This window comes from Emydura macquarii, unplaced genomic scaffold (assembly GCF_026122565.2).
Source record: "Emydura macquarii macquarii isolate MOO-44397 ecotype Brisbane River unplaced genomic scaffold, CSIRO-AGI_Emac_v2 contig_3451, whole genome shotgun sequence".
Lineage (NCBI taxonomy): Eukaryota > Metazoa > Chordata > Testudines > Chelidae > Emydura > Emydura macquarii.
Genome location: NW_027133588.1, coordinates 4,518,106 through 4,529,724, shown reverse-complemented (window position 1 = coordinate 4,529,724; position 11,619 = coordinate 4,518,106). Strand labels below are relative to the sequence as shown.

At 39.2% G+C, this 11,619-nt stretch overlaps 1 protein-coding gene across 1 annotated transcript in view; it reads right to left on the bottom strand.

The window, feature by feature from the left end:
- Positions 1 to 4,217: 4,217 nt before the first annotated feature.
- Positions 4,218 to 11,619, bottom strand: part of CA12 (carbonic anhydrase 12) — a 31,757-nt gene continuing 24,355 nt past the window's right edge. The window contains exons 9-11 of the mRNA XM_067534655.1: positions 7,368 to 7,394; positions 5,512 to 5,596; positions 4,218 to 4,581 (exon numbers count right to left, since the gene is read on the bottom strand). Of these exons, the coding sequence (XP_067390756.1) occupies positions 4,497 to 4,581; positions 5,512 to 5,596; positions 7,368 to 7,394 (197 nt within the window). The 3' untranslated portion in view covers positions 4,218 to 4,496. The remainder of the gene's footprint in view (positions 4,582 to 5,511; positions 5,597 to 7,367; positions 7,395 to 11,619) is intronic.

Here is an 11,619-nt window from a genome sequence, read left to right as displayed (position 1 = left end):
TACAGGCTGGCTTTTTCCTTGCAGCTTATCCATCTTCTAAATTTCCGTTATGCAGTCAGTTCATCTAAATTGAAAACTTTGGGTTTAGTCGTAGTCACCAGTTGGTTTGCAAGTGGAAATATTGCACAAACAAACATTTTAGATATATAAATATTCATTTCATTATATAAAATCCTAACTACATTTGTGTAGCTACTGAGGGAACTGTGATTTATTTTTTAAAAACCATCTTCAGGAGGTGATTATAGTAATTATTTTGACTTTTATATTTGCTGATTTGTTAGAAGCCTGTAAATATTTCGACTCCAGAGAAATTAGATGACTTAAACTTAATCGGGCAATGATGTAATATGGTTGAATGTTTATTGCTGATCTGAGCCCTTCTGCATTAGTGAGGGCTGAAGTTTTAGATGCAGTAACTCAAATGAGCTTCAGTCAGCTAATTTCTCATTTTTCTTGTCCAAGTGGTTGCACCTTTACAGTTTAAGTGAATTTAGAGGAGTGAGGGTGAGCTCTTGAGACTGAAAGATCCATTGTATGGCACGGGTACAGTACTGACAGCAGTAGTGCAAGATTCCCAACATTGCCCTGTGAATGTGCCATAACCTTTATTTGGAGTGAGGATATTTGTTCTTGTTGTTAATTATTTCCATGGTCTGATACATCCCTGATGCATGTCAGACTGCCAGCTTCAAGGGTAATTAATGGTAGTGTTAATATTTTGAAAGACAGGGACTTCCAACAACCCAAACCAGGGTTGATAAATATTGATGATTTTTTTTTAAAGTAAAAAAAAGGATTTTATATAAATCAGATTTTTTTTATTTAGATACTTTTTTATCAAACTAAATCTGTTTTAAATTAAATGTGAAATTCTAACACCTTATGTTAAGGACTAGACTTACTATAATTTATTAAAATAACTTACATTTTAAAAAAGCCTTCATCATTGAACCCTCAAATGTTAACGTGTTAAAGGATGCTACTTCCTAAATTATATACAGATTCATGGAAAAAACATCTCCAATTTTTGAGGTCAGCTCAAGCTGTTATCAGTGTCACAATATCACGTATTGCATTAAATATAATTTTCAGTCTGTACAGTGAAGTGAATAGTGGCATTTACATTTTTCCAAATGTAAGCATTTCAGTTGCTGTTGTGCAGAAAAGTGCTTGCCTTAATTACTTTTGGTTTCCGTTTAGCTAGAAGATGTACAGACAATATTTCTTCATTTATACTAGTTCATTCAAAGTTGAGAAATTGATTGGGAGCTGAAATAGCAAGAAAACTGTTTTCTTTCCTCTCCTAATCTGTGTTAAAAAAACCAGTGGCAGAGGATGAAATCTACTATGCTAAAAACTTGTAGGACCTGGGGCCAGATTTTCAAAGTCATTTAGGTGCCCAAAGATGCAAATAGGTGCCTGCTGGGTTTGTCAGAAGTGCATAAACAGGTTAGATGCCTCACTCCCATTGAAATGAAGGAGAGTTTTAGGTGCCTAACCTGTTCAGATGCTTTTGAAAATCCTAGTAGGTACCTATCTGCATCTTTAGGCAACCAGCTGTTATCATACTGATAACATTGATCTCGTTGGTATTAACATCTTCCATACAAGAGTGTGACCGCCTCCTGTCAGGACAGGAGAGAGCCACTCAAAACAAGATTTTGTCAGAAATTAGTTGTCCCTTTGGCAGATGGAAAAAGGTAGTGATTAAGTAGATCAAAGAGCAAACTCCCATCTTTGAAATTAACAGTTAAAAGAGCAAATCCCAATGAGCACCAAAGAATTCCAGGAGGACAGTATATTGGGCCAAAGTGATCCCAGGTCCAACTCCATTCATTGTAGCATTCTGGTCTGTTGCCTCATGAGGTTTATTCGAGTGATTAGAAAGAATAGTGACAATTGGGTTTTAAAATTAGACTTTACCAAAAGTTTTATGGCTTCAATTTAACTCCCTTCCCTTTGTACCTTCCTTTCTGCTTCTCAGGAAAGTTTCCAGAACCTCTGTGCCCACAAAATTTAGACCTTTTTGGGCTCCAGCCACGGTGTTATACAGACAAAATTCTTGAACCAAGGAGCTTACACTCTAGCCTGACAAGACCTAACAAATAATTAATAGGGAAAGGGGAAGGATGATGATACCAGTCAGACTATTAACTGCATACTCTTATATCAGTGTGCTCAATTTGAAAGTTCAAACATATGATCTTCTTGGTAATTACGGTATTAGTGGCTGTCATCCTTCCCGGTGCTAATTTTTCAGTAGTGTACACCACCAGTAGTGTATGCTTCAGCCACTAAGAAGGGAAATGGATTCAAGTTGGAAAGTTCAGATCAGAACTTCCCTGAAGGTCAGTGGCGTTCAGATCTGGGATTGTTTCAGGCCCATCTCTGTTGTGATTGACTTTCCGTCTAGCAAGTCATGTGGGAGCCTCTCATTGCTGAAATGTGATTCTAGTGCCACGCCTAAAGTGTCACCAATACAGGTCCCAGAGGGATTTCCTAGACGTGGCGATTGAGATCAGCTTGATTTTGTGTCCACTGAAATCAATGGTAAATCTCCCATTGTCTTCAGTGGAAGCAGAGTTAGTCCAAGCTGAACACTTTTGAAAGTGCATAATGGAAATAATGCTGGAGCCAGTGAAAACTTTGTGTACACATTTTATGAGATCTGAGAAGATAATTTTAATTAAATACACTTTCTCTCCTAATAATTAAATGGCTAAATTCAGACTGCTAATTCATCAAAACCATCTACTATACAATCTCATAATACACAGTATGTATTAGTCAATACATACAATCAAAAGAATCAACTTCATAATGGAAAACTGACTGATTAAAAGTAATAATTGCATTATTAAATAAAATTAACACAATAAAATGTGAGGAAGGGTTTAGATCAGTGGTTCCCAACCTTTTTGGCTCGAGAGCCACAGATACCATGGTTACAAAGCTGAAGGGCCACCAGTCTCTGCCAGCAGCACCCACCCCTCCAAACCCCTACTGCAGCCAGACAGAAGGAGACTGCAGCCAGACAGAAGGAGTTGAGTGAGGAGACTGCCTCCCTCCTTGCTGCTCTCCCATCCTCCTGGCTGCAGCAGGGAAACCGTACGCATCCTGTAGCCCCATGCACTCTAGCTGGGTCCCTAGACAGTGGCTCCTTTCTGCAGCTAGGGGGATGGGAGATCAGTGCTCCCCTCCCTCTGGCTCCAGCAGGGACCCCAGCACCAAGGGATCCAGGAGGAGCACTTTGCTGTGCTCCCTGTTACAGCCAGGGGGAGAGGAGCGCTGACCTCCTATCCCCTTGGCTGCAGAAAGGAGCCTGCAGCCGTCATTTAGCCCTGGAGCAGCACTCTGCCTGGGTCCTTAGGCAGCGGCTCCCTTCTGCAGCTAGCAGGAGAGGAGTGGCAGGCCACTTTGAAAGACCCCGTAGGCCAAAGGTAGGGTACCACTGGTTTAGATTATATCTGTGTAAATCACACAATGGGAGTATAGTTTTCATCGCCCTTTAGTGACTGGTACACATAACAGATAATGAGTCTTGTACACCAACTAGTTAAGGAACCTGTAGCTCAAATAGTAGAGACATATGCTTCTGACACCGGAGGTTTTGGGTTCAAACCCCCTTGATAACCCAAGGAGCCCTGTTTATATCTATACTAGCATCTTCCCCCCAATATTTCCTACTGTTGGAGTTCCACCAATGGTTGTGCTAGCATAGACCATCCACTGCAATTAGCAACTATCATCTAAACCACGTGGTTAAAATGCCACTGGCTGACTGACACTAGCACTACCATCAGTGGAGCAGGTCTAGGAGACACAGTGCTTAAACGGCACTTGGTCTACATTAGAGCTCCCATTGTTGGAGAAGCATCAGTGCTAATTTTTAGCAGGGAAGTGGATATAGACACAACCATACAGTAGTGATAACAGATTAATTAATGTCTTTAGATTTGAATGTTTTATGGGAAAGATGTGGCATGAACAGCCCATCAAGCTCAAGTTTATAATTAATTAATATATTAAAAAGGCCCAACATGTGGTCAACATGAATTACTCGAGGTCCCTTCAAGCCCTAGATTTCTAAGATTCTGTGAAAATAGTATAGTGAGATACTTGGCTCTCAAGTAGTCAGAATACTGGCTAATTGCATCTCTCCAAGCTCTTATACAAATAGACAAGCATTTGATTAGATTGTTTGCTCCGGGTAATCTAACCTTTGAGATGTGAAGTTTTTGGTCACTTTATGTCAGTGACGTTTTGTCATATTTGACACAATAACAAACAATTTCTCAGTGACTGATTTTCATGTTTAGGAGAAAACCAATTTGGTTGATAGGAGGGCAAGGACTACCACAGAGTGTTTTGGCTGCTTTATTTTTAGGATGCCTCCAAAGTTTATAAATGGCTGGAGACAAGAAAAGTGTTGTCCAAGGCAAACTTCTCTCAGTGCCATGAATGAAAAGAGACTTCTGTGGCAGAGTAGGAATTCATACTTTAGAAGTATTTTCATCCTCTTTGTCAATGGCCGGCTTATAGATGACTCTTTTATTGTCGTCTCTTTCCTTTCTGCAACTATAATAAAAAAATTACATTAGCAAAGTGAAACTGCAATAAGAGAAAAGCATCAATGACTATTTAAAACACTTTCTTTTACAGGGTATGGGGTGATTCTCTTAGTACTAGTGCAGTTTACATCAGTCGTTGGTGCCAGTACTTAAAAATATGTAGTAATAACAGTTTATGCATTGCACAAGACTAGTGTTCATTACAAGGAAAAGCTTTGAGTAGGTGAAGGGGAAGTAAGCGATCTTGGTCTCTCCTCCCAAACTGACCCAGACTGATTGCTTTCAAGGTCAAGTGCTCTCAATATAGGACTCTGTCCTTTAATTGACATAACCATTCCTGTGATAGAGATTAATTCTAAAACTCCATTCTCTTCTATTCTGACTTTCTTTCCAACTGCATATGCACAGCAGCAGATTCAGAGAACTGCTAAAATCAGATACATTTTAAGCAACAGAAATGGGACCAGGAAAAGAACAAATAGAGGGAGGCGAGAGATGGCAAATGCTGAGATAGAGCACATCATCTAGCCAGTCTGTTCACCCCAGTTCGAATGCGGAGTTGGAGGAGAAAGGTAGGAGATCATTCCTTAACCTTTACTCCCTGCAGCTGTGCTGTCCAGGACAGAAGGCATTTCAGTCCCTTTTCTATAGACTCATGCTGCAAGGCTTTTCCTCACTTCTGGACTTCATATCTTGGGGGTTTAATATGAGCATCGGTGAGGTATTTTGGTAAAAAAATGAGCACTTCTATAGGAGTTAGTGGTAGAGGGATAGGTATGTTGGGACAAAGTCATCTCAGGTACACCAGCATGAATCAATATTTCTTCTCTATTCTCTACAAAATGGGTTTCATCTGCCCGAGTCCACTAATCATAGAAGAGCATCAACATATTTACCATGTTAAAACAAACAAAGGTGGGACAGCAAAATCTCTTACCTATTCTTCTTAAGCAACCAAAAGACTACTGCAAGCATGATGACAACTCCAAGAATACTGGCTAGCACAACAGAAAGGACAACACCTAGGAGTAGGAGGAAAATGCACAGTTAGTTAATTTCTTTTCCTTTCCTTTCAAAACAGAGAGCTGACCTCTGACCAGTCATTACAATTTAATTCCATCTATGCCATGTACAAAGCCACTTAAAGGAAGTAAAATGGCAAACTTATTTTTTTTTACTCGGTAGACTTCTCAGAAGATGCAAACCTGAAGACCCCATCTTGCAATCAGATCCACACAGGCATGCGTCTGTACTCACCCAGAGTCCCAGGGAGCACTGGATTGGCACAGTGATGGAGCAGGTTGGAGGCTTGGGGCTCCTTATGCCTGCTGCCAGTTAACATCTCTGTTCAGTACAGGCAAAATTCAAGAATCAGGCCCAAATGAGAGAGGATGCCAAACAAATTCCTGCTCTCTTTCCATGACCAAAGAACACAGCTGAATGTAGTCTTGCTGCAGGAAGTGTGTTTTATAATTGCGAATACTATTTTCAGGCGTTGCTACAAGGGCTAAAGGAGGCTGAGGATTCATGATATTAATACAAAATATAAAAAAATGGGATTAGTTCATATTTGTAAGCCTTTTGGAGATGACATGTTGGGTAACCCTCTCAAGCTTGAGATTCTGCAGCCTGATACTTGTAAATAAGTGGGGGTGAGTTTAATCATCATCAGCAAAGTGCCAAAGACCAAACATTGCCTAGACATCTGCACTCCATGAAAACAGCACAATAATCCCACCTTGCAGCCTTTATGTTCAGCAAGAGATGGCTGCCCCTATTCTTGCCCCTCTGGTAAATAAGAAAGGCTTCCCTGTAGGCCTACTGGGATTGGAGTCATGGTGTGCACAATAAGGTTTGCTCTACAGTGGCTACCTGAATAAAAACACATCCCTATGCGCTTCCCCACCATCACAACCACCTTCCAACATGCATTTTGTTCCCAGTTGTGGAACAATTGGTTTTACAAGGCTCTGCATCATGCTGTTCTCAACTGGCATAAAGGAGCAAGAGGTTAACAGGGCTCATGCTGGATTGTTTTTTGGTTTTGGGGGGGTTTTTTTGGAAGGGGTTATTTTGAAGGGGTTTTGCACCTGTTAGCGAGGACTTAAAACCACAGCAGGTGGAATGTGCCTAAAAGTTATTTGGGAGGTTATACTGCTGATAAATGGGGATTTTTTTATTGTTAGAAAACTTTGCTTTGGTTCATTGATCTAGTCGATTACTTTTATAATTAGCTGCAGCAAAAGACTGAATGGATTTTCTATTAAAATATCACTAAACTTGGACAATTAATTTTGTAACCCCAGAAACCATTCCTGGTGTGAGAACTGCAGGATGTACTGTGGGGTACATATTCAGAATGTCTTTAAAGGAAATGTTGCTTATAAACAGGAGCTGAATTATGTGGTTGATTGGATGGACTGGAAGACAGGGAACCCAAAGTCTATTCCTGGTTTTGACCCTGACTCAGGGTGTGATCTTTGGGCAGTCGCTTCTGTGCCTCATGTTCCCTGTTAGATGGGAATAACAACACTTACACCATTTTGTAAAACACGTAGAGATCTATAGATGGAAAGTATATTTTTATTGGTTTAGGTTAGTTAAATCATGCATTGTAATTCAATATAATTTACAGTTAACCATAGGACAAGACTTACAGCAAAGAGATACACAAGGTACTGAAAGGTCGCTTAAAGACAGAAATGGAAAATTGCATAGAATGAGAAGCTCAATTAATCCAAATCACAAAGATCACTGTTGTGTATATATGCTGTTAGCAAACCAACAACATACCCGTGCTCAGTCCACCATGTACTGAATCTTGACAAAATGTGGGGGAGGGGAGAGAGGGAAAAAGTGAAAAGTAAATCACTAAGATTACACTGGAAATGAATGTTAAAAAACAGAGACCAGGTATTTGTCCCATAACTTATTTCTTCTTAGTAAATGATGCTGGCTGAGTATTAGTGTTGTAGACATTTTTAATATGTGGCTTTTAGCACAGACCCTGCAGACTGCCTGTCACTTAAAGTGCTTTATTTATGGTCAGTATTGCAACTGCTGCTTCCTAGACACCTTAAAATCTTTACACATTGGTTGGCCAGAGCTGGTTGGCCAGAGTAGAGGTTTGGAGTGGATCACAGTTATCCATTGTTTCACAATGGCTAATTCTGGAAGCTTCAGGGGAAAAAAAAATGCATAGACTCCTCCTGTACCCAACTGTATAATATTATACCATGGGAATATAGGACTACTAGTCATCTGATCCTCTGAAGCATGAGACAGGAGGGAGTGCACTGGTCTGGCTTTCAGTCCCCTTGTCCTATTTATAGCACAGCATTTGAAGTAGCTATAGAGGCAGAATAGCCTATGTTGGCAAGCATTACAACTGTGTTCAGCTGAACATCAAAGAAATCTAACTTGTCACAGGAAGTTGAAACCTGCGCTAAACTCTCCCAGCCCTCAAGTGAGAGGAGAGGGAATGCTGAGGATTAAGAAAGATTCAGTATTCCCTCAGGTGGTGGCTAGCAGAGCTGCAGCTCATGTTTCAGCTTCCCATGGAGTCATGAGCTAGGTCCTACATAGAACTTCCTAAAGACACACACATCCTAAAAAAAGAGGAAAGTCGGGGGCTACAGTGATTTCCTATTATGAACACACAAAAGTAATACTCATTAAAAATAAAGGGTATAGAATTTGACCTACCTTTGAAGGAAAAAGATTGGGGGGAAAAGCTTCAGATAACAGCATAAAATATCAAGTGCCATATTTTCAGCTGTTGCATCCAAATGTGTATGTACAGTTGATTATGCCTGCAAAATTTGTCACATCTCTTTTGGGTATTCAGACAGCTACTTGCATGTGTAATAGGGCACTTGGGTGCTCAGCTACTTGATCTCTCTGTGTAATAGATATACATGTTTAGATTTTTAGGGCAGTTCATCAGATTCAGAGGCTGCTACGGTATGGCTGAAAATATACTGAAATCTTTTGCCCCACTGTTATCATTGGAGATAATCCAATGATCTCTTCATACAACAAACTGCATTTAAAAATTAACTAACAAAATATCTGAGAAAAATGTACTTTGCACACCTGGACTTAAAAATCTTAGGTGAAATCCTGGTCCCATTCAAATCAATGGCAAAGCTCCCACTGATTTCATGGGACCAGAATTTCACTCCTTATATTTAAAACATCAGGCCAGTGGATTTAGAAATTGTCTGCACCTTAAGGAGACACTCTCAAGTCTAGTAAGTTTACAAACATGAGTTATTGTTTCAGGTTTTGCGCTTGCTCCAGCAGCTCCCTACCAATTTGTAGTTTTACAATCTCAATTTTGCATGTGATGTAGACTGTTTTCATACCTGATTCTTCCCATTGTGAACAAAATGTGATACACAAATTATGATCCAAACCATAGTTTATTTACACATGTTTGACCTATTGCAAAAATACAAAGTATAAAAGAGAAAAATCACCACATTCCCCCAATTGTCTCACAATTCCCAGAAATCCTATTTTTTGGTCTATGAACCTCCCCGGTCAGAAAAATTAGCCATCTTAGCTTTTTATGAATTCTAGATACTAGTAACATTTAAGACTAGGTTCTCAGCTGATGGAAATCAGCATAGCTCCACTGACTTAAATTGGAAGCTGGCCCTTATTGGTTTTGGGACTGGTCAAGCCAATTGGGATTGAAGTGTTTTTACAAAGTAAATCTAAGTCTAACGCCCAGTGAAATAAGAACATTATAGAAAAGGCTGAAATGTTTCAGGTAACCTAAATATGTTTCCAGTTGTTTGGAGCCTTACAGTTCCATCTGTTCTGTAGAAGAGTGTGTCCTTTACAGCAACTCATTGTTATTCAACGGAACTCACTCTGTGGGGTGGAATTTTAAGGCTTCAAGCCTATACAATGGACGCCATTTTGAAAGCTCTGTACTTAAAACTGGATGGACTTCAGATTCATTCTTTATAGTCAAAGATCACAGAACTGTTCTTATGTTAATTTAGGTTTCTTTGTGTGTAGGTGGAGTTTTTTTGTACTTGTATTTGAGCCGCAGAATTTGGGATTTGAGGTTGTAGAATTTGGGACATTTTATCCCTTGTGTTAATAAAGATGGGAAAAAGCAGAAGCCCATTGGTTGTTTTTTTTGTTAACTACAAATTGACTCTTGCAAGTTTTATAATGTTTGTAGAAGTGCAGCCATGGAATATTTTATTTTATTGACAAGGAAAGGGTGTTATCTAGTGGTTCAAACAAGGCTAGGAGCCAGGACTCCTGGGTTCTGTCCCACTCTGAAACTGACTTCCTATAACATTTTGGGAAAGTCACTTAATCTTCCTATGCCTCAATTTCCCCATCTGTAAATTGGAGATAATGAATATGCCATCAGATAGATGTAAAATGCTTTGAGAAATTGGGGTAAAAGATGCTAAATAAAAGCAGGAGTAAAGTGTTATACTGACCTCTTTCATCAAATGTAAAACTGCATCTGCTTCACCATTAACATCTGTTAACTATCTAGATCAGAGATACTCAGACCTCAGTGGTTCAGGAGCAAAGTGCCTGACCAAGTATTAATATTTTATCAACTACAATTGGTTAATAACATAGTAGAAGCATCCTGATGGGTTAATAACTTAGTTTGGTTAATAATCACACAGTGTTTTAATATCATGTGCTGCAAAGAGCTACAGGAGATACACCAAAGAGCCACGTGCAGCTCAGGAGCCTCCGTCTGAGTATCACTGATCTAGATACATTATATTACTACTCTAACCAAAAATGTAGGGAGGTGACACATCTGTTCTCAACCTACTGACCCTCTTCAAGTGCTGCAAGTGAAAATAGTTGACTTTATTTGCACAGAAATGAGGCATGAGTGAGCCTGAGGAAGATTAAATCCATGATCTACTTTAAAGGCACTTTTGACAATTCCCTGAATTGCCTTTAGCACCAAAACGCCAACCTGACCTTTTCAAATGCATTTGCTCCACAGGGGCTTTTTCTGAGAGGCAACTATTTTGTACTTCGCAACAAGAGTGGTTAATTAAATATTTTTTTCTATTTAATTTGTAAGAATTTGTAAGATTTCTAATTTGTAAGAAGCAAAGTAGCCTTTGGACACCTAGTGTTCTCCAGTGTTGGAGAAGGCAAAGTGTGGGAATTGAATATGCTGCTGGCGAATATCACTAGACATGCTTTGCTATTTAACTATAATACATTCTGCCTGCTTTGGATTGTTGATTTTTTTCTCCAATAAAAGTATAAAGGAATATCTAGTTTAATGAATATTAGAATTGATCAGAAAAATATACTTAAAGAGCAATGAAATTGATATGTCTATTTAAAATATTACTTTCTAGGCAACATGCAATAGTTCAGAACAAGGCATTTACACATTTAATAGAAGGTTTTGTGGTAGTGTTATACTCCCATATAGTGTGCATTAAAGAATTAAAGATGATTTTTACTGAGATTTTATATGTACATCTTAGTAGAACTGGGTCCAAGCCACAAAATTTAAATCTGGAGCCTCATCTGGATTTCACACACCCCAAAGTTTAGTGCTTTGCGTCAGTCCATTGTAGAGATTAGGGCCAGTGGTGAAATTTTCATCCACATCTGGGTTGGATTCCAAACCTTTTCAAAGGTCCATGGAGTTGTGAAGCAGCCCCTTAGAGTAAGAGCTACAGATCTGGAGCCAAATTACCTTCAATTTGGTGGGAGTTTTTAATCTGGGATTTGTTTGGGCCTATCTCTAACCTTCACATATCTACTTTGCAGCTGTATGTTTAATCTAAGGGTTTGTGTACATAGGGGAAATGGACCAGATTAGCTAATGCAGACTAATTATTCTACAGTAAACCGATGTATTCCAGAATAGAGTTCCCCCTATGGACACTATTGCAGAATACTTTATTCCAGGATAGTCTGGTCAATTTCCTGATGGAGGCAAGTCCTAAATGTGTTTTGTTTATTTAACAAAAACTGGAGTAACAAGTAGATAGCATTGCCTGGAGATTTTGTAATAGATACA